The 19,313-nt window shown below is 44.2% G+C and overlaps 1 protein-coding gene across 1 annotated transcript in view; it reads right to left on the reverse strand.

Annotated features, from left to right (window-relative positions):
- SLC35B3 (solute carrier family 35 member B3) overlaps positions 1–19,313 on the reverse strand; it is a 128,112-nt gene that overhangs the window by 19,853 nt on the left and 88,946 nt on the right. The window contains exons 7-8 of the mRNA XM_030208994.1: positions 18,335–18,427; positions 2,952–3,063 (exon numbers count right to left, since the gene is read on the reverse strand). Of these exons, the coding sequence (XP_030064854.1) occupies positions 2,952–3,063; positions 18,335–18,427 (205 nt within the window). The remainder of the gene's footprint in view (positions 1–2,951; positions 3,064–18,334; positions 18,428–19,313) is intronic.

Below are 19,313 nucleotides of genomic sequence, written 5' to 3' on the forward strand. Positions count from 1 at the left end.
GGTGTGGACAGGCAGCACCATATATGTTTAATTGCTGATTTTCATAGCTACAAGTCTGCTACAGCAGTCAAACCGATTTTGGAAGGTGCCACCTAAGGGACATTATATGTCAATATGTAAAAATAGCAGTCTGTATATTTTCAGCAACATCTGGATAGCATTTTTCTGTTTCAAAATTCTAGCTCATTCACATGGTTGTTTTGAAACTTGACCAGATAGTGTGCAAAGGAAGGAAAGGCCTGTCTGATGGATGTTTGTGATGCAGATGACTACACTAGGTAATCTGGGGCTCTACAAATTTTGCAAATATTCTGGTTCCATGCAGAGGGCTCAACTTCTTACCATATGCTGATGCTTTATGAGTAAGAGCAGCTGAAACAGAACACTGTGTTTCTATAATACAATTTATGAATGACCTTTACTTGGTTTCTAATACATATAACTAATACATAATACATATAACTAAGCTCCACTCTTACAAAGTCGTACGGTAATAGCAAACAACCCCGTTACCGCACTGGCAGTCACTAGTGCAGCTTTGTAAAGGGGGGGGGGGGGATTAATGTTTTAAGGGGATTATAGATAACCTATATTATCTCATAGCTAAATAAAATATTTTTACAAAATAAAGTAAAAATACATTTCAGGAGGAAAATATTTACAACTTTACAGTAAATTAAAACTTGGATATATTGCCTCAAATAGCCGCATTTAGTTTCTATTCTTTGTTATTTAATTAAAATACATAAGCAATCACTTCCTAAATTAAATTACTTTGTTCAATTAATGTTATTTTCAATTCTGTGACTAAAACCACTGTTTACATTAAAGTGTACCTCTTCCCCATACCCACAAGCATTCTAGTAATGGATGGAGGTGGTTTTCAAACGTACAATAAACAAACATTTTCACATTGCCCCAAGCAAAGTACAGAGATAAAGGCAAAGAAGAAAACATTAGCTTCCTTGGAGGGCTAAAATACTAAATTTTCAAGGTCATGTATTGTAAAACATTTTCTCTTAGGTTCTAGTATAAAACACGACCATGCGATTTTCATGACTTCTGATTACTGATTAGGCTAGTACTAATTCAATGATCCATAAGAAGGTAAGCAACAGGAAACAGACCACAGAAGACCTGTTCCAGCTCCACTCCCCTCTTTCAATCCTGCCTCTGGGGTTGATACTGAAAGCCAAGCAGTAGAGCCACATGCTGTCTCAGCACGTGCCTTCTGTCACAAAATTAATGATAAAGCATAATGCGACTAAGCATTAAGCAGTGAGCATGCAAATTACCAAATAACCCTTCCTGTTACTGGAAGAGCTGTGATTGGCTCATGCACTGCCCCCAACAGCTTTCTGCATCAGACCCTTTAATCCCTGATAGTCTAGCAGCCCCCCTCCCTCCCTTCGACATTACAAAAAAAAAAGTCTTGGAGGTTAGCAGCACCCTCCACCCCTTGATCCTTCCCCCCTACGTGTCTTTTAAGAGGCAGGAGCAATACCCAGTTTCTTCTGTGCCATCATGAAAAATAGCAGTGCCAGACACTGTGTGATGCATTCTAAGACATATCAACAGATCAAATAACAGAATTTTTTCCTTATTTGGCACACTGACCCCATTCAGTGCAATGCACTATGCAGGGTCAATGGAGTGGAGTGGAATGGGTAGATGTGAATTGCTTGTTTATTCTTTCCTAAATACTAGGACTAGGGGGCACGAAATGAAGCTACAAAGTAGTAAATTTAAAACAAATCAGAGAAAATATTCCTTCACAAAACGTGTAATTAAACTCAAATTCACTGCCAGAGAATGTGGTAAAAGCAGTTAGTTTAGCGGGTTAAAAAAAAAAGGTTTGAATAGCGTTCTAAAAGAAAAGTCCATAAGCTATAAGATGGACTTGGAGAAAATCCACCGCTTATTTCTAGGATATGCAGAATAAAATGTATTGTACTATTTTGGGATCTTGCCAACCTGGATTGGCCACTGTTGGAAAAAGGATGCTGGGCTTGTTGGACCACTGGTCTGTCCCAGTATGGCAACACTTATGTACTTATGTATACAGTGACACAGTAAATGTATTTATATAGGTGCTACCATTTTTCAAGATGGCAGTGCAGAGGCAGGAGCATCCTTCCTGCCCCGTAAAGGTAAACTGGAGTTTGGAGGATGGCTAAACAACAGGGATTTTTTTTTTAATATCAGGCAGGGGGGTGTTGGGGGGAGCGAAAGGACAAGGGGCGGGTGATCAGCTGGGGCTTATTAGCTTTTCTGCCTCGATGCAGAGGATAAGCCAACTCTCAGATCTGGTGGTAGTTTTCTCACATTTGTACCCCCTTAAAAATTTATCTGCATTGGGGTGGAATAGCTAAAAGCCTACTTATCATTTATTTCACTATGCTGGTTGCCAATGTCTACTGAATAAGCTATTTCTTGTGCTGCTGTTAACCCCATGCTGCTGTCTGCGATAGATTTATGCATGAGTCCCTCTATATGTCTGGCTATCAGATATCTAACAAGGGAATCTCTCATTTGTAAGGTCACTGAGCTCTTTCATTCAGGTATAACACTGTATGTTGGGAATGCTATTTTGCTGGAGCCCCCTTCATTTCCAAAAAGATATTCTATGCAATTAGAGACTGCAATATGAACAGAACTGTGAAACAGAGATGATGACAGTGAATACTGTAGGTATAAGCTGGACAAGATTTCTATACAATTCCCAGGTAAATATCTGTGATATGCTTTATTTATAATAAAAAAAAAACTGCTCTAAACAAGTGCCAAAGGAACAGATCTGTAATTTTCCATATTTAGCTTCAAAAAGTTTAATTGCTGCGAACTACCCCCTCCCCCTGGAAAGACAGGCAGGTATGCTCTGTAGAAGAAATTTAATTGTAAAGATCTTACTATGAACACTGTTGTGCTTAAGTGGCATGGTTTGCACCTACCTGTTACAGCAAGAAGTGCACCAAAAAGTTTAATCAAAGCCAACACAAATGAGATTCCAAAATATCCAGTGAGGGAAAAAAAGAATGCATAACCATAAGTTTGAACTGGATGCTGCAGAAAAAAACAAGCAGAATGACCAATTTTGAGGAAAAGAAAACAAACCTCGACATACAGCACAGAGTAAATCAACATTTTGAAATAAATTGCCTGCAAAAATAAGCTGCTCAACCATACGTTCAGACCTCTCATAAAACTCCTTCATGTGTGCAAGACACACTCTAAATTTTAGGTGCTCTCACTCAAGCATGCTAACAGCCTGACAAAGCAATGAACTGTGTAGTCCCACCCACTGAGAAATTTAAATCCCAATTAAAAGCCTATTACTTCTCTATTGCCTTTCCTGATTCTAGTTCCCATTGATAACTCTTCCTTAATTATTATCAATTGACACCTTAGGTCAAAGTTACTGCCTTAGCCAGTTGTTTTGTTTATCATTTACTCACCTGCTATACTGTTTCACTTGTACCGAGTTGAAGTGGTTTACAATTATTCAAATTATATTCTTCCTATCCCTTCCTTGCTTACCTACCTTTGGAAATTTTATTTTTTTCATACTTTTTCTCCCTTCTGTTCCTGTCTAGTCAAATTTTATTGTATATTGTTCGATTAATGTTTTATTATTAATTTTAGCCATTGTTATATTGTTTCATTTTAATTATTTCCCGTGTTAGTAATATATTGTAAGCTGCTTAGACTTTCAATATATTAGCAGTATATCAAATAAAGTGAACCTGAACCCGATACATGAGACTCATTCCCAAGAAGGTATTATAGACACCAGTACACTCTGATGCCACAGAATACCTCCTTGGGAATGAGTCACTCATGCATCTGACAAAAGTTAGCTCCCTGGTTTCCTTTGGAATGCACTGCCGAATGCCATAAGAACAACACACGATTTGGCAGCCTTCCGGAAACTATTAAAGACTTACTTGTTCAAAGAGACTTATCAAAAGGATCCTTCATAAATAATATGACATCAATACTGTATCAGAATTAGCTAACATTGAACTACTCTTTTTTGGTTACTTATCACAATGTTAATATTGAACGCTTTTCACTACCCTTGTTCTCAAATTACCTGAAATGAATTGTTTATCTATTTACTTCTAATTTTATTGTGTATTTTCTAAATTCTTTACTGGAATATTACTCTGTATTTCTATTCTGGAAATGGCGATCGCCACTACGGTATTTGTAAGCCACATTGAGCCTGCAAAGAGGTGGGAAAATGTGGGATATAAATACAGGAAAAATAAAATAAATAAATAAATAAAGAACTGTGTGACCTGAAAAGAAATATTGTGGAAGAAAAAGGAAACAAACAACAACAACAACAACAACAAGGAGGAGTGGAAGAAAGCAATACAACATTACAAAATTAGAATAAGGCAGGAAAAATGGAAGTTCTACAAAGGATAGGACCTGATCACCAAAATGTAAAGAGACTATATAGTCTGGTACATAGTATGTTTAACACACAATCTGCCACATCAACGAATGACCCCCACCTGACAGCACAAGTACTGGCCAAATACTTTGAGGGGAAAAGATCACTAAGCTACCAAAGGGACTCACACAGGCAGATAACACCACAGAGATCTTCACAGATGAACTAGACTGTTCCCAGAAGCGAATTACTGTGGATGGGATATGGTCAACCTTTAGTCCACCAACATTCTAAACAGTAAGTCAAGCAATTAAAAAATTCTCTGCGGCATACTGCATGCTGGATATTTTCCCAATTTACGCAACAAAAGACACCCTAATGGTCTTCACAGAACAGCTCAAATGCTACCTGTCATTCTCACAGGGCGCATTACCAACAGAAAAAAGTAACATAATACTGACACCTATAACCAAAAACGAGAAAGTAAAAGCGTAATCACAAATTACAGACCTGTAGCCTCCATACCACTCATGACCAAAATTATAGAAGGGATAGTTGCCAAACAACTAATGGACAACTTAAACAGCTTCTCAATCCTACATGAATCCCAATCAGGCGTCAGGCCTCAATACAGTACCAAAACGGTCCTAATGACCCTACGAGCTATCTTCAAAGAAGAAATATGCAAAGGCAGGAAAATCTTCCTACTACAATTTGACTTGTTGAGCGCCTTCCATGGTAGATCACATGCTCCTGGCTCAGACTACTAGAGAAAATTGGCTTTGGCAGCGCTATACTAAAATGGTTTAAAGGCTTCTTAACATCTAGGTCTTACCAAGTTAAAAATGAGCACCACAATACCACCCCACCCCCTCCCCCCGGAAAACGATATGTGTACCACCGCAGGGTTCACAGTTATCGCCCTTGCTTTTCACCATAATGATGATACCTTTATCTAAGACGCTATATTGATGATGTCTCAATTTATATTCCATTTGAAAAGAATCTGACAGAAATAAAATGTATGATTCAAATAGGAATCCTGGGCAACAGTGTTCGAACTGAAGCTCAACAAAGAAAAAATCCAATGTCTGGTACTAATATTGGCTCACTGCAAGGATATCTTCACTAACATTAACCAAGACTGTATAATGACAGCAGATTATCTGAAAATCTTAGGAGTCACCCTAGATTGCGAACTAACTTTTGATAAAGAAGTCACAATGGTTACTAAAAAAAAAATGTTCCATACTATGTGGAAACAAACGTATAAGAAGCTGCTTCCCCACAGCCATCTTCCAAATGCTAGTTCAATCAATGGTGTTGGCCCAAATGGTCTACTGCAATGATGAACACGCAGGATACAAAGACTGGGGGTCTTTTGCAAGGGGCGCTAGCATGCCTTTGTAAAAGAACCCCATAGTCATAAAAAATTACAAACAGCTCAGAATACAGCTGCAAGACTTACATATGACAAGCGCAGATTGCCTTCAAACTATGCTCTCTGGTTTACGGGATTATCTATTGTCTTGCACCATACATGACAAATTTAAATCAACCTCACATTCCACCAAAGGAAAATGTAATTTTCTAATTCTACATTTCCAAAATTGTCAACGCTTGAAGAACAAATCCATGTATCATCAGCTAGTTTCAACTATCTAGGTATAAAAATCTGGAATTCAATGCCAAAAGATATAAGATGTAAGAATAACTAGTTAAAGTTCCATAAACACCTAAAGGCCTTTTTCTTCAAAAAATATTTTTATGAACAAAATACATAAGACACAAGTCACACATAGAGGGGCATAACTGAACGGTGAGCCCAAGTTTTCATGAGGGCGTCCTCGCAGGACTGTCCCGCGAAGGGGCAGGGAAACCCATATTATTAAAACAAGATGGGCATCCATCTTTTGTTTCAATAAAATGGCCGGGGACGCCCAAGTCTCAACATTTAGGTCGACCTTAGAGATGGTTGACCTAAATGTTGAGATGATCGACCTTAGAGATGGTCGCCCCCGGTTTTCGGCCATAATGGAAACCGAGGACGCACATCTCAAAAATGACCAAATCCAAGGCATTTGGTCGTGGGAGGAGCCAGAATTCGTAGTGCACTGGTCCCCCTGACATGCCAGGACACCAAGCAGGCACTCTAGGGGGCACTGCAGTGGACTTTACAAATTGCTCCCAGGTGCATAGCTCCCTTACCTTGGGTGCTGAGCCCCCCCCCCAAAAAAAAACCCACTCTCCACAATTGTACACCACTACCATAGCCCTAAGGGGTGAAGGGGGGCACCTACATGTGGGTACAGTGGGTTTCGGGTGGGTTTTGAAGGGCTCAAATTTACCACCACAAGTGTAACAGATGGGGGGGATGGGCCTGGGTCTGCCTGCCTGAAGTGCACTGCACTCACTAAAAACTGCTCCAGGGACCTGCATACTGCTGTGATGGAGCTGGGTATGACATTTGAGGCTGGTAGAATACAGCCAACAGAATGAAAGAGCACAAATGCTTTTACTTTAAAAAGAGAGCCAACTGGGACAGCTCTATGCACAGTTGAACAATTCAATTAACTAGCGATTCTGGTGAGGCAAATGTGACGAAGCCCATAAGAACTGAATGGGTTTTGTTGCATTTCCCATGCCAGAATCATTAGCACAGCTTTGTAAAAGACGCCCATAGATAGGAGATCCTACACTGCAAAGAATGAGACTACATAAGGCACAACATACAGTTGACACGAAAACTGACATACAAATGAACTGCAGTATGTCCCAGCATATTCACAAATGAAGCTCATAAGATTAGCAATTAGGCGATCTCAGGAGAAAGAATGAAAAGGAGAGAAGATTTGTCCAGACTTGCCTATTGTGAGTCATATAGTTAGGATACTCAGGCAGCATAAGTAGAAAAAATCATCACCAGCAGGAAGAGAATTCTGGCGGGAATAAACTGTGACAGAAATTTAAAGTAGTACAGAAACAGAAATAGCTAGAAACAGTCACAGAGCTCACAGAGTCACAGAGAAATACTAGCTGCTTAAAGAAAGAAGAAAAACAAGGCTGTCAGTAACTAATGCAGCTGAGGAGAGAGAACTTGCTGTGAGGGATAAACAAGTCAGATACCTGTGTGTGTTCAAAAATGAACAGAAACACAGACAACAGTAGTGCACTGAAATAGTTGAAACAAATCAGAACAGGCTGACCAAATGCAGGCTGACTTCTAAAGGAGATTTTGGTGTCCGGTGGCGGGGGGGCGGGGGGGGGGGGGGGGGGAAGAAGGGGACGGGATCTCAGAGATTCTCAGCTGTCCTTTTTTTATGCCAAACAAGGCACGTACAACTCAACTGAAACCCAGGCATTAAACTGGGTCAGGAGAACAAGCCCAGGAGGGCACCCTCAACTCAACTGAAACACAGCTGAAAAGCTGTTTCAGGAGAAGAAGCCAAATAGGCTCCCTCAACTCAACTGAGACTCAGTATAAAAGTGGCCAAGAAGCACAAAACCCCAAAAGGGCAGTTAAAGCTCAACTGAAACTAGTTAGAACCCAGGTCAGGAGCAGGGCTGTTAAGTCCATTATCCATGCGTTTAGGAGACGGAGAAATATACTGCACAATACCCTTAAAGGGCGAATCACTTGAGAACTGTTTTCATTCTGTCTCCATCCACTGGTAGACGGACACAACCCATATATCTGGACTGGTCTGACAGGATGCTAAGGAAGGTGTCATTTTACAAAGCTGTGGTAAGCACTAATGCGTGCTTAGAGCAGTGTTAAAGGGCTTACTGCGGGGTGCACTGAGGCATCATGGGGTTAATTTTGAAAAAAAAAAAAAGATTTTTTTTGTGACAGGGAATGTCTAGGAGCATACAGTGGATTTGGCTATGCTAATCAGTTAGAACATTGGTATTCCTGCATGCTGATTAGCATGCAAGTCCTTATCTCCAAAATGGGAGGCGGAAAGGGTCCGCATACCAGCAACATAATACTAAAAATAGAAAATCAACCAATTTCCGGGCACAGAAAAAGTGGCCTTAGAGTGTGGGAAAGACCTGCATAAGGGTGCACTAAGGACATTTTTGCCGCAGCTTTGTAAAACAGCCCCACAATTTTGGTAACAGCATAGAAATAGTAAAATGATCAAATAAAAGCAAAAATAAAATCAATGAGATGACAAAATTAAATTCCAGTAATAGGACTAACATAGTATAGTATCCAAAATATATAACGGTTTTATAGTACTTTTAAATGTCATACAGCATAGATATGATAGTCATGTCAGCACAATACAAATAAAACACCTTAATATGCACACATTAGAATATGCAAACAACAGATAAGATGGGTAGGCTCTACAATACAAAGCAACATATTAATAGGTAGCTCAGAGGGCAAGAGTAGTTGAGATATAACATCAGGACAAGATGGGTAGCACAAAGTCATTGGCTAAACTGAAGGCAGATTATATGAAAAGTTGAATAAGATATGAGGAACTGGTATAAGTTACATGGCATGCAGCGAGCTAGTCCAGGTGCGGTCCTGCAGAACTGTGATCCTGTTTGACTCAATGCCTTGTTGTAAAGAGCATCACCCGCTATAAATCTGATCCACCCCATTACTGTGATATAACGTGTATCCTGGTATCAATGTCCCACTGATTATCCCTCTTCCATGAGATCTCTGAGATGTCAATTCTATCTACTACTTTCTTCTCTGCTATTCAACTCTTCTATCTTAGGGCTTCTTTTACAAAGCCACGCTAACGATTACTGCACGGCAAATGAGAGAAAGCCCAAATGAACTGAATCGGCTTTCTCTCATTTGCCACAAAGGAATTGAAAGTGCAGCTTTGTAAAAGAAGCCCTTAATATTTTTTTAGACTTCTAGGATTTATATACATACGTTTCAAATCATGTTGTTTTTTTTGCTTGTATTTAAAAGCTCCTTAGCAGTTGATAGGGATGATGGTGATGATGGGTACTTATAGCCTGCTAACCTCTCTAAATTTTGGTTCACAATGGGTTTAATAGCAAAAGCAAATGTCATACAAAATCATTTCTCTCTGAATTAAAAAAAAATCTAATAAAAAAAATTCTGAAAGCAAGTGAGATTTTAGTCATTTCCGAAAAAGAATGTAGGATACAGATGTCCTAATATCTGCTGGGAGCAGATTCCGATATTTCACCATTTGAAATATTATAGACCTTTCTTGAATATTTTTAAATTTAAATTCCTTGAAAAGAAGGCGAATGCAACATAAGAAAGGTATAGTTTCTCTTCATGCTCCCAGCAATGTAACTAAGGGAGACAAATCAGTCAGGTCAGTAAACCTCTAATATTTTAAAAACAAAGCAACATAAATTAATTATTCTTGCCTCTAAGGGAAGCCAGTGCAACTCAATCAATAATAGGGACACATGGTCATATTTAGCTTTTTGAAATATGAGCCTGGCCGCTGTATTTTGGAGAAGTTGCAACCTCTGCAGCTGTTTTTGAGTAATTCCTGTATACAAGTTGCAATAATCTACTTGTGATAACACTAGTAGCTGTACAAGCACCTTAAAACAATCAGGAATAAAATAAGATCGAAATTGTCTCAATTTAAAAAATATCTTCTGGGATACATTTATTAGGATTTTTATTTAAGTTTAATTTGGGCATTCATATTCATGATGGAGTCTAGAATAAGGTAAAATTATGTATCATACCTGATAATTTTCTTTCCATTAATCATAGCTGATCAATCCATAGACTGGTGGGTTGTGTCCATCTACCAGCAGGTGGAGATAGAGAGCAATCCTTTTGCCTCCCTATATGTGGTCATGTGCTGCCGGAAACTCCTCAGTATGTCGATATCCAAGCTCCATCCGCAGGACTCAGCACTTAGAGAATTACACCCACAAAGGGACACTCTGCCCAGCTCACCACCGCCGAAACGGGGGAGGGGAATTAACCCAGCTCATCCCCACACAAGTGGGGGAGGGGAATCCGTCCAGCTCATCCCCGCGGAGCGGGGGAGGGACACCACCCCGCCGATGCGGGGGGATCTGGCTTATCCTGCAACCGCAACCGCGGGAGGAGCTGACTGACCCTAACACCGCCAAAGCGGGAGGGGTACAAAGCTGCCCTACAGCCGCACGAAGCGGGAGGGAGCACCGGCAGAATTTATGTCTCAATCCAGCCCCGTAAAACGGAGGGGAGAGGAATGCAGCAGCTCACTGTAACACAAACTCGTCTCAACTCTTGAAGAATCCAATTGAAAAAAACTTGAACACGAAGTCCTCCTGAACAGGAACTGAAGACTAAACTTGAACCTGAAATGCAACCAGAATATAAATAGTACAGATATCTGGGAGGGGCTATGGATTGATCAGCTATGATTAATGGAAAGAAAATTATCAGGTATGATACATAATTTTACCTTCCATATCATCATGCTGATCAATCCATAGACTGGTGGGATGTACCGAAGCAGTACTCACCCAGGGCGGGACATTGAAATCCCTGACCGCAACACTGAAGCTCCAAACCGGGCCTCCGCCCGAGCAGCCACAGTCAAGCGGTAATGCCTGGAGAAGGTATGGGCCGATGCCCAAGTTGCCGCCTTGCAAATCTCTTCCAAGGAGACGGACCCGACCTCTGCCATCGAGGCCGCCTGAGCTCTAGTGGAGTGAGCCTTCAGCTGGATAGGCGGCACCTTCCCCGCGGCCACATAAGCCGCTGCAATGGCTTCCTTGACCCATCTTGCCACTGTAGGCTTAGCAGCCTGCAGACCCCTACGAGGACCTGCAAACAGGACAAACAGATGATCCGATTTCCAGAAATCATTGGTCACTTCCAAGTATCTGATGATGACTCGTCTCACATCCAGATATTTGAGAGCAGAGTATTCCTCTGGGTAGTCCTCCCTACGAAAGGAAGGGAGACAGAGCTGCTGATTCACATGGAAGCGAGAAACAATCTTGGGCAGGAAGGAAGGCACTGTGCGAATAGTCACTCCTGCCTCAGTGAACTGCAGAAAAGGCTCCCGACATGAGAGTGCCTGGAGCTCGGAAACTCTTCTGGCTGAAGTGATAGCCACCAAAAAGACTGCTTTCAACGTCAGGTCTTTCAGAGATGCCCTCGACAAGGGTTCAAAAGGCGGCTTCTGCAAGGCTCTTAGCATCAGGTTGAGATTCCACGCAGGCACCACTGAGTGCAGAGGAGGGCGAAGGTGATTAACTCCCTTGAGAAAACGTACCATATCTGGCTGCGAAGCCAGGGAAGCACCCTTCAGGCGGCCCCTGAAGCAAGCCAGAGCCGCTACCTGGACTTTAAGGGAACTGAGCGACAGGCCTTTCTCCAGACCTTCTTGCAGGAATGCCAGCACTGAAGAAATTGGAGCAGTGAAGGGAGAAAGTGAGCCTGCTTCACACCACGCTGCAAAGCTACGCCAAACCCTGGCGTAAGCAGTAGAAGTAGAGCGCTTCCTCGCTCTCAGCATAGTGGCGATGACCTCGTCTGAGAAGCCCTTCTTCCTCAGACGCTGCCGCTCAATAGCCAGGCCGTAAGACCAAAGGGGGAGGGATCCTCCATCACCACGGGACCCTGATGCAACAGGCCCTGCTCCACTGGCAGCCGCAGAGGGTCGTCCACTGAGAGCCTGATCAAGTCCACATACCAGGGACATCTGGGCCAATCCGGACTCACCAGGATTATCCGGCCCGGATGCTTTGCCACCCGGTCTAGTACCCTGCCCAACATGGGCCAGGGCGGGAACACATAGAGAAGCTCTTGTGTCGGCCACTGTTGGAGAAGAACATCTACTCCCAGAGATCGAGGGTCCCGTCCTCTGCTGAAAAAGCGCGGCACTTGGCAATTGGCCGATGACGCCATCAGATCTAGGCTCGGCTGGCCCCAGCGCTTCGTGATGTCCAAGAACGCCTGAGCCGATAACTGCCACTCTCCGGGATCCAAGGTATGGCGACTGAGAAAGTCCGCCTTGACATTCATGACTCCGGCAATGTGGGCCGCTGACAGCTGTTCCAGGTTCGCTTCCGCCCACTGGCATAGATTCATGGCTTCCTTGGCTAGAGGGGCGCTCTTGGTACCTCCCTGGCAGTTGACATAGGCCACAGCCGTGGCATTGTTCGACAGGACCCGTACTGGCTTCAACGCCAGTACCGGAAGGAACTCCAAAAGCGCCAACCGAATGGCTTTGAGTTCCAGGAGGTTGATAGACCACTTTGCCTCTGCAGGAGACCAGAGCCCCTGCGCTGTCCTTCCCAAGCAGTGGGCTCCCCAGCCCGTCAAAGAGGCGTCCGTCGTGACGACAATCCACTCCGGGGTCACAAGAGGCATCCCTGCAGACAACTTGTCTGTCTTCAGCCACCAGCTCAGCGCCTTGCGCACTGCTGGGTCCAAGGGAAGGCGCACAGCATAATTCTCCGACACCGGAGTCCAGCGCTGCAGCAGAGAGTGTTGTAGTGGTCTCATATGAGCCCTGGCCCAGGGCACTACTTCCATCGTGGCCGTCATAGAGCCCAACAGCTGCACATAGTCCCAAGCCCGAAGCGGAGAGGCTACTAGGAACTGGTCCACCTGAGCCTGAAGTTTGACAATCCGATTGTCCGGCAGGAACACTCTGCCCACTTGGGTGTCGAATCGAACTCCCAGATACTCCAGGGACTGAGTCGGGCGCAGCTGGCTTTTCTCCCAGTTGATGATCCACCCCAGGGAGCTCAAAAGAGCAATCACCCGGTCCACAGCTTTGCCGCACTCTGCATAAGAGGGGGCTCGGATCAACCAGTCGTCCAGATAAGGATGGACTTGTACTCCTTCCTTTCGCAGGAAGGCCGCGATGACCACCATTACTTTGGAGAAGGTCCGCGGAGCAGTAGCCAACCCGAACGGGAGGGCTCTGAACTGGAAGTGACGGCCCAGGACTGCAAAACGCAGAAAGCGTTGATGAGGAGGCCAGATGGGAATATGCAAGTACGCTTCCTTGATGTCCAAGGATGCCAGGAACTCCCCTGCCTTCACTGCCGCTATAACAGAGCGGAGAGTCTCCATGCGAAAGTGCCGAACTTTCAAGGCCCGATTGACCCCTTTGAGGTCGAGGATAGGCCGTACAGAACCTCCTTTCTTTGGTACCACAAAGTAAATGGAGTAACGCCCCTTGCCAAGCTGAACTTCTGGCACCGGAACGACCGCACCCAGGCGGATCAGATTGTCCAAGGTCTGCTGCACTGCCACAGCTTTGACCGGAGACTTGCAGGGAGAGAGTACAAACCCGTCTCTTAAGGGTCGGCAGAACTCTAGCTTGTAGCCGTCTCTGATGACTTCCAGCACCCAAGCGTCTGAAGTTACTCTGGTCCACTCGCCAAGAAACGAGGACAGGCGTCCTCCAATCTGCACTGGGCCATGGACCAGGACCCCGTCATTGGGTACGAGACCCTGGGGGAGGACCGGAGGGCGCACCTCCGGGACGGCGGTCTCTGCGAAAGGAATGCTGCTTGGGGGAGAAATTCCTCTTGAAGGAAGAGGGGGCAGAGGAGCCCGACTTGCCCGGGCGGTACCGACGGGCTTCCTGAAACCGTCCTCTGGAGATACCGGGGCGAGCACTGGCCCGAGCCCTGACCTCTGGTAACCTCTTGCCCTTAGACGTGCCGAGATCGGTCACAATTTTGTCCAGCTCGACCCCAAAGAGCAGCTTGCCTTTAAAAGGCAACTTAGCCAGGCGGGACTTAGAGGCGTGGTCAGCAGACCAATGTTTCAGCCAAAGCCACCGCCGCGCAGACTGTCTGAGCCATACCTTTAGCCGAGGCTCTCAAGACATCATACAGTAAGTCTGCCAAATAAGCCAAGCCCGATTCCAGGGCCGGCCAATCAGCCCTCAAGGAAGAATCCGAGAGGGAAGCCCGCTGCACAATCGTCAGGCACGCCCTGGCCACATAGGAGCCGCAAACTGAGGCCTGCAAACTTAAGGCAGCCGCCTCGAAGGACGACCTTAAGGCCGCCTCCAATCTTCTGTCTTGGGCGTCCTTTAGGGCCGTGCCACCTTCCACCGGCAACGCCGTTTTCTTAGTCACCGCAGTGATTAAAGAATCCACGGTAGGCCAAAGAAAGGCCTCCCGTTCACTTTCAGGCAAAGGATAGAGGCGGGACATAGCCCTAGCCACTTTGAGGCTCGCTTCTGGGACATCCCATTGAGCCGAAATTAAGGTGTGCATGGCATCATGCACGTGGAAGGTTCTAGGCGGGCGCTTCGTCCCCAGCATAATGGCGGAGCCAACAGGGGCTGAGGGAGAGACGTCCTCTGAAGAGGAAATCTTCAAAATGCTCATGGCCTGCACTAACAGGTTGGGCAAATCCTCTGAGCGAAAGATCCGCGCTGCAGAGGGGTCATCCGCTCCATCCGAGCGGGAATCCGTCTCCTCCAAGGAATCCCCAAAGGACCGTTGGGAGAACTCAGATACGCTGCCCTCATCTACATCAGAGGAAACAGAGTCCTCTAAGGCCTGGGAATCCACCCGAGGACGTTTACTTCCGGGGGCCTCAACCCATTTAACGGACAAGGGAGAAGGGGCAGCGTTTTGCATAAGGAAGGCCTGATGCAGCAGCAAAATAAACTCAGGGGAGAAACCCCCCAGACTGTGCACTTCAGCAGCCTGGGCCACAGCCCTAGACGCACCCTCAACCGGCGCTCGCAAGAGCGGGGGAGAAACATGCTGCGCATCCAAGATGGCGTCCGGCGCGACACTCCGCGAAGGAGCCGCGCGGGAAGAACGGCGCTTAACTTTAGCTGCTTTTTTGCTGTCGCCCAAATCAAGGGCGGCCATGGAATTAACGTCTCCCAGCTCAAGGGCGGCCCAAGAAGAAGCCGTCCGAGCAGAGTGGCCGGCCAAGATGGCGGAGGCGAGCAGCGGGGGATGGGCGTTTATGGCGGGAAAAACCGCCGCACCGGAGGAAGACCCGGGACACTGACCGGCCTCCAAACTGACACCCAACAAGGGCGAACCAGACTTTAAGACCCCCGCATCCCCGCTAGAAGCGCACACGCAGTCCGGGGAGCGATTCTTCGCGCCCTCGCCCTCCGACGCCATAGGCCACGTGGAGATCGATTGGGGAACCCCCTGCCCGCTATAAAAAGGTAAAAATTACCTGCTTCTCGCTCCGAGCTGTAACGACCTGGTGTCCCACTGAGTAGCTGCAATAAACGTTTAAATAAACGTCGAAATAAACGCCTTTAAGGACGTCCAAAATTTTTTTTTTTTTTAACGGAGCCAGCGGGAGGGGGGAGAAAAGGAGGGACCTGGCGCCACCAGGTTTGCACTTGCTCAAGAAGAGCCCTCAACCCCAGGTACTCAACAAAACCTAAAGATTAGGCTTGGAGACCTAGCCAGAGCTGCTGCTGTGTGTGACCACCACCTGCTGAGATAGAGAACATACTGAGGAGTTTCCGGCAGCACATGACCACATATAGGGAGGCAAAAGTTTGCTCTCTATCTCCACCTGCTGGTAGATGGACACAACCCACCAGTCTATGGATTGATCAGCATGATGATATGGAACTCCTAATACTCTCAACTGTCTAACAATAGTCAAATGTAAACCATTTGAAAAAACCCCAAAACAAAACCATAACCAGGTATATTCAAATCACTTGTACTAAACCATAAGACCTTAGTCTTGTATGCCTTTAGTTCAAGTCTCACAGAAAGGGAACAGCGTTTTATTTCCTGCACCCCATATCTAAACCCAGAAAATAAACTATCATAAAATGCACCTGAGACCAACAAGAAAATATAATCTGCGCAATTTTGAATCTTTTCACTCTGTCTGCCCTGGAATTAAAAGCACCTAGGTATGATGAAACAAGACTTTTCTAAAATACTTCACACTTTGTTTACACTGGGGCCAATGCAGAAACATACCACAGGCAGTGCACCCTTAATGGTCGGTGTCTCAAAAAGGTTTTCTGCATTGAAGTTTACACCCAAGGTAAGCATCAGTGCACAGCATATTAAAATGCACACTAAAGAGCCTATTATCTACCTTGCAGCAATACATGCCTGTGAGATGATGTCTACCGTATGAGCTGAACATCAGAAACCTCTGGAATGCTCTACCCAGATACATTCGGTCAATTAGTGAATATCTTCCCCTTTAGGAAACTATTGAAAACCCATCTATTCAAACAGGTTTACCCGAATGACTTGACATACCATAAGCAAACATAAGCAATACATCTATTTACCGGTTCAACTAACCATTAATAACAATGACTCAAAAAACATCTCCTACCAACCTTCTTACCCTCCATGCTCGTCCCAACTTCTCCTTTATCGCCCCACCTCCTTACTTATCCCTATCCTTTCTCTCACACCTCTTCTATCCCATTTACTCCTTGTTCATTCGTCGCATCATATACCTCCTTTGTTGAGTCTGATACTACAGATTGTATTCTCTTGTTATATGTACACCGCATTGAGCCTGCGATGAGTGGGAAAGCACGGGGTACAAATGTAATAAATAAATAAATAATACTGAAAGGTCCGAGGCTAGCATAGAGCCCCCATGATCAGCATCAGCCCCATCTTTCTCCCTTCTGCACCATCAAAGTTTCTGGCACCCTCCTGTCAACAGACAGTGCTAGCACCTTCCTACTCCCTCCCCATAATATTAAAAAATATAATTTTGTTCTTAGTATCTAGTGCACCCCCACTACACACATGACCAGACCCTCTCTCTCTCCCAACTTAATATTGCCCTAGTGTCTAATGGCACCCCTCCCTCCACCGTCTCCCCACCTGACTTGTGGTCTCCCTTTATTCCAACTGTACATAATCACTCCCTGGTGTTAGTGGCACCCACCCATTTCCCTGACCCCTTTTGCAAGGCCCCCTGGACCCTTGTATCTGAAGAGGCAGAAGCGATGACCACTCGCTCCTGCCTCTGGTACCTGGTGGTACCCTGCCCCACATGGTGCACTCTGCGATGCAGTGGGCAGAGCCAGTTTGCTATATAAAGGAAAAATGAACCACCCAGTGCATGCTGCTTATCCTCAGAGAATTAACATGACTACTACATCTTTAAAGCAACAGTACTTCTTAATTCGTAAAAGATAGTGTTGATTTGTGAGGATTGTTGCTATTGAGGTCATCACTATTAAAACAATATCTTTAAGAAAAGTGAGTTTTAATATAGTAATTATCTTCTGTCTTGAGCAGAGAGGCTCCAGAAGCCAACAGCTTCAACCAGAATCTGTAGAACATTAAGGGGGTCTTTTATTAAAGTTTTGCGTGAGTAATCTGCAGCAGGGCCCATTTTATTCATAAGGGCCCTGCTGCAGATAACTCGAGCTAAGCTTTATTAAAATACCCCCTAAAAGGCATGTTCTTACATGCTGGATTAGTAATCTCTAACAGGTATGCTTTATAAATGGAGTCTTTATTGCTTTTGTATTCTGTGGTCCTGCAAGCCTCCTATTCTCTGCAAATTTAACATTTGTAGTACCTAGCAGGCATTGCTGCTGTGATAAAATGTCAACCTGGTGACTACTGGATAATTGTGTAATTCAGTCATGAGTAATACATCATAATTAACCAACTTTTATTAATGAGTATCCTGACAATGTTTGCGAGGGGGTGGGGGAAGACAATTTCTTCTCTTTCTAAAATTTCACTTTAGTTCAGTGAAGTCCACTAACTCAGCATAGGAAAATTGCAGACCAAATACAAAAGCAGGAAACAAAAATCAAAAGGGAAAAACAAACAAAAGAAGGTGATAGATCACATGTGCTTATCATTAGGATCTCGGGTGATCCACATGATTAATGAGAACGAATGTAAGATGTGATGTTTTTGAACTTCCTCTAGCTAACTCCCTATCAATAAGTAGATGCATAAACTGCAGTAGCAATATATGAATTAAGATTAACTAGCTTTTACCTTTGAGCAAAAGGCAACTGCCTGGGATATTCCACTGGTGAAAATCAATCCAAATAAAATGTACACAAAACCTATTGAATAGGAATACAAAACCTGAAATAGATAAATTAAGAACATATTATATAGAGATAAACACAACAACCACCAATAACACAGAAGTTGGGAAAATGCCATCTCAGAGCAATGTACTGAGGCACACTGTCCTCACGAGATCTGCTTTGCTTTTTGTGAACCTTTATATTGGTCTCATTTCCCAAACTACTGGAGATCTAAGTCATTCTTGCTCTTCATAAAGAGCTGACAATGCTATATATACTGACTACAACTAAATTTAATTTAATGATTATGAGGGCAATTTTCAAAGCCATTTATTCAAGTATATTCCAATTTATTTAGGTAAAAAAGCAATTTCAAACTGCCCTTCCTCATTCTACCTAAAAATATAAATGGTCCTCCTCAATGTGTGCATTTTTAGCCAGATTTTGAGGAGGTTTACCCAGAGGCATGTTTAAGTTACAGAAGGGAACACAAGAAAAAAAAACCCCAAACCACATGCAGACTTGTGTTCAAATCTGTGTATGTTATTTTCAATTGAAATTTCACCCACAGTAGAGGTACAAAATACATGGGCACATTATCTGTGGATAATTTTCAAAAGAGATGGTTTACCTTTGATCTTCCTGTGCTTATTTTACTACCAATATAGTACAAGTTTGTTTGTAGAAAAATCTGAAAACTACTGCACTGAAGTGTAGTGCTGTGTGTGTGCACGTGCGTGCGTGCACGCATGCTGGCTCTGTGTGTTATCTGTGAGGAGAGTGGAGAAGAATGCAGAGGCAATTTGAATTCCCCAACTGCTATGTTTCTGTGTATAACATTTTCTATTGACAAAGAATTTCTTTTTAAACACATGGCCACCTTTATGCCACTCACCTATACCAAGGGTCAAGCACCAGAAGCCTAGACAGTAGCAGAGGAG

Source organism: Microcaecilia unicolor, chromosome 1 (genome assembly GCF_901765095.1).
Source record: "Microcaecilia unicolor chromosome 1, aMicUni1.1, whole genome shotgun sequence".
Classification (NCBI taxonomy): domain Eukaryota; kingdom Metazoa; phylum Chordata; class Amphibia; order Gymnophiona; family Siphonopidae; genus Microcaecilia; species Microcaecilia unicolor.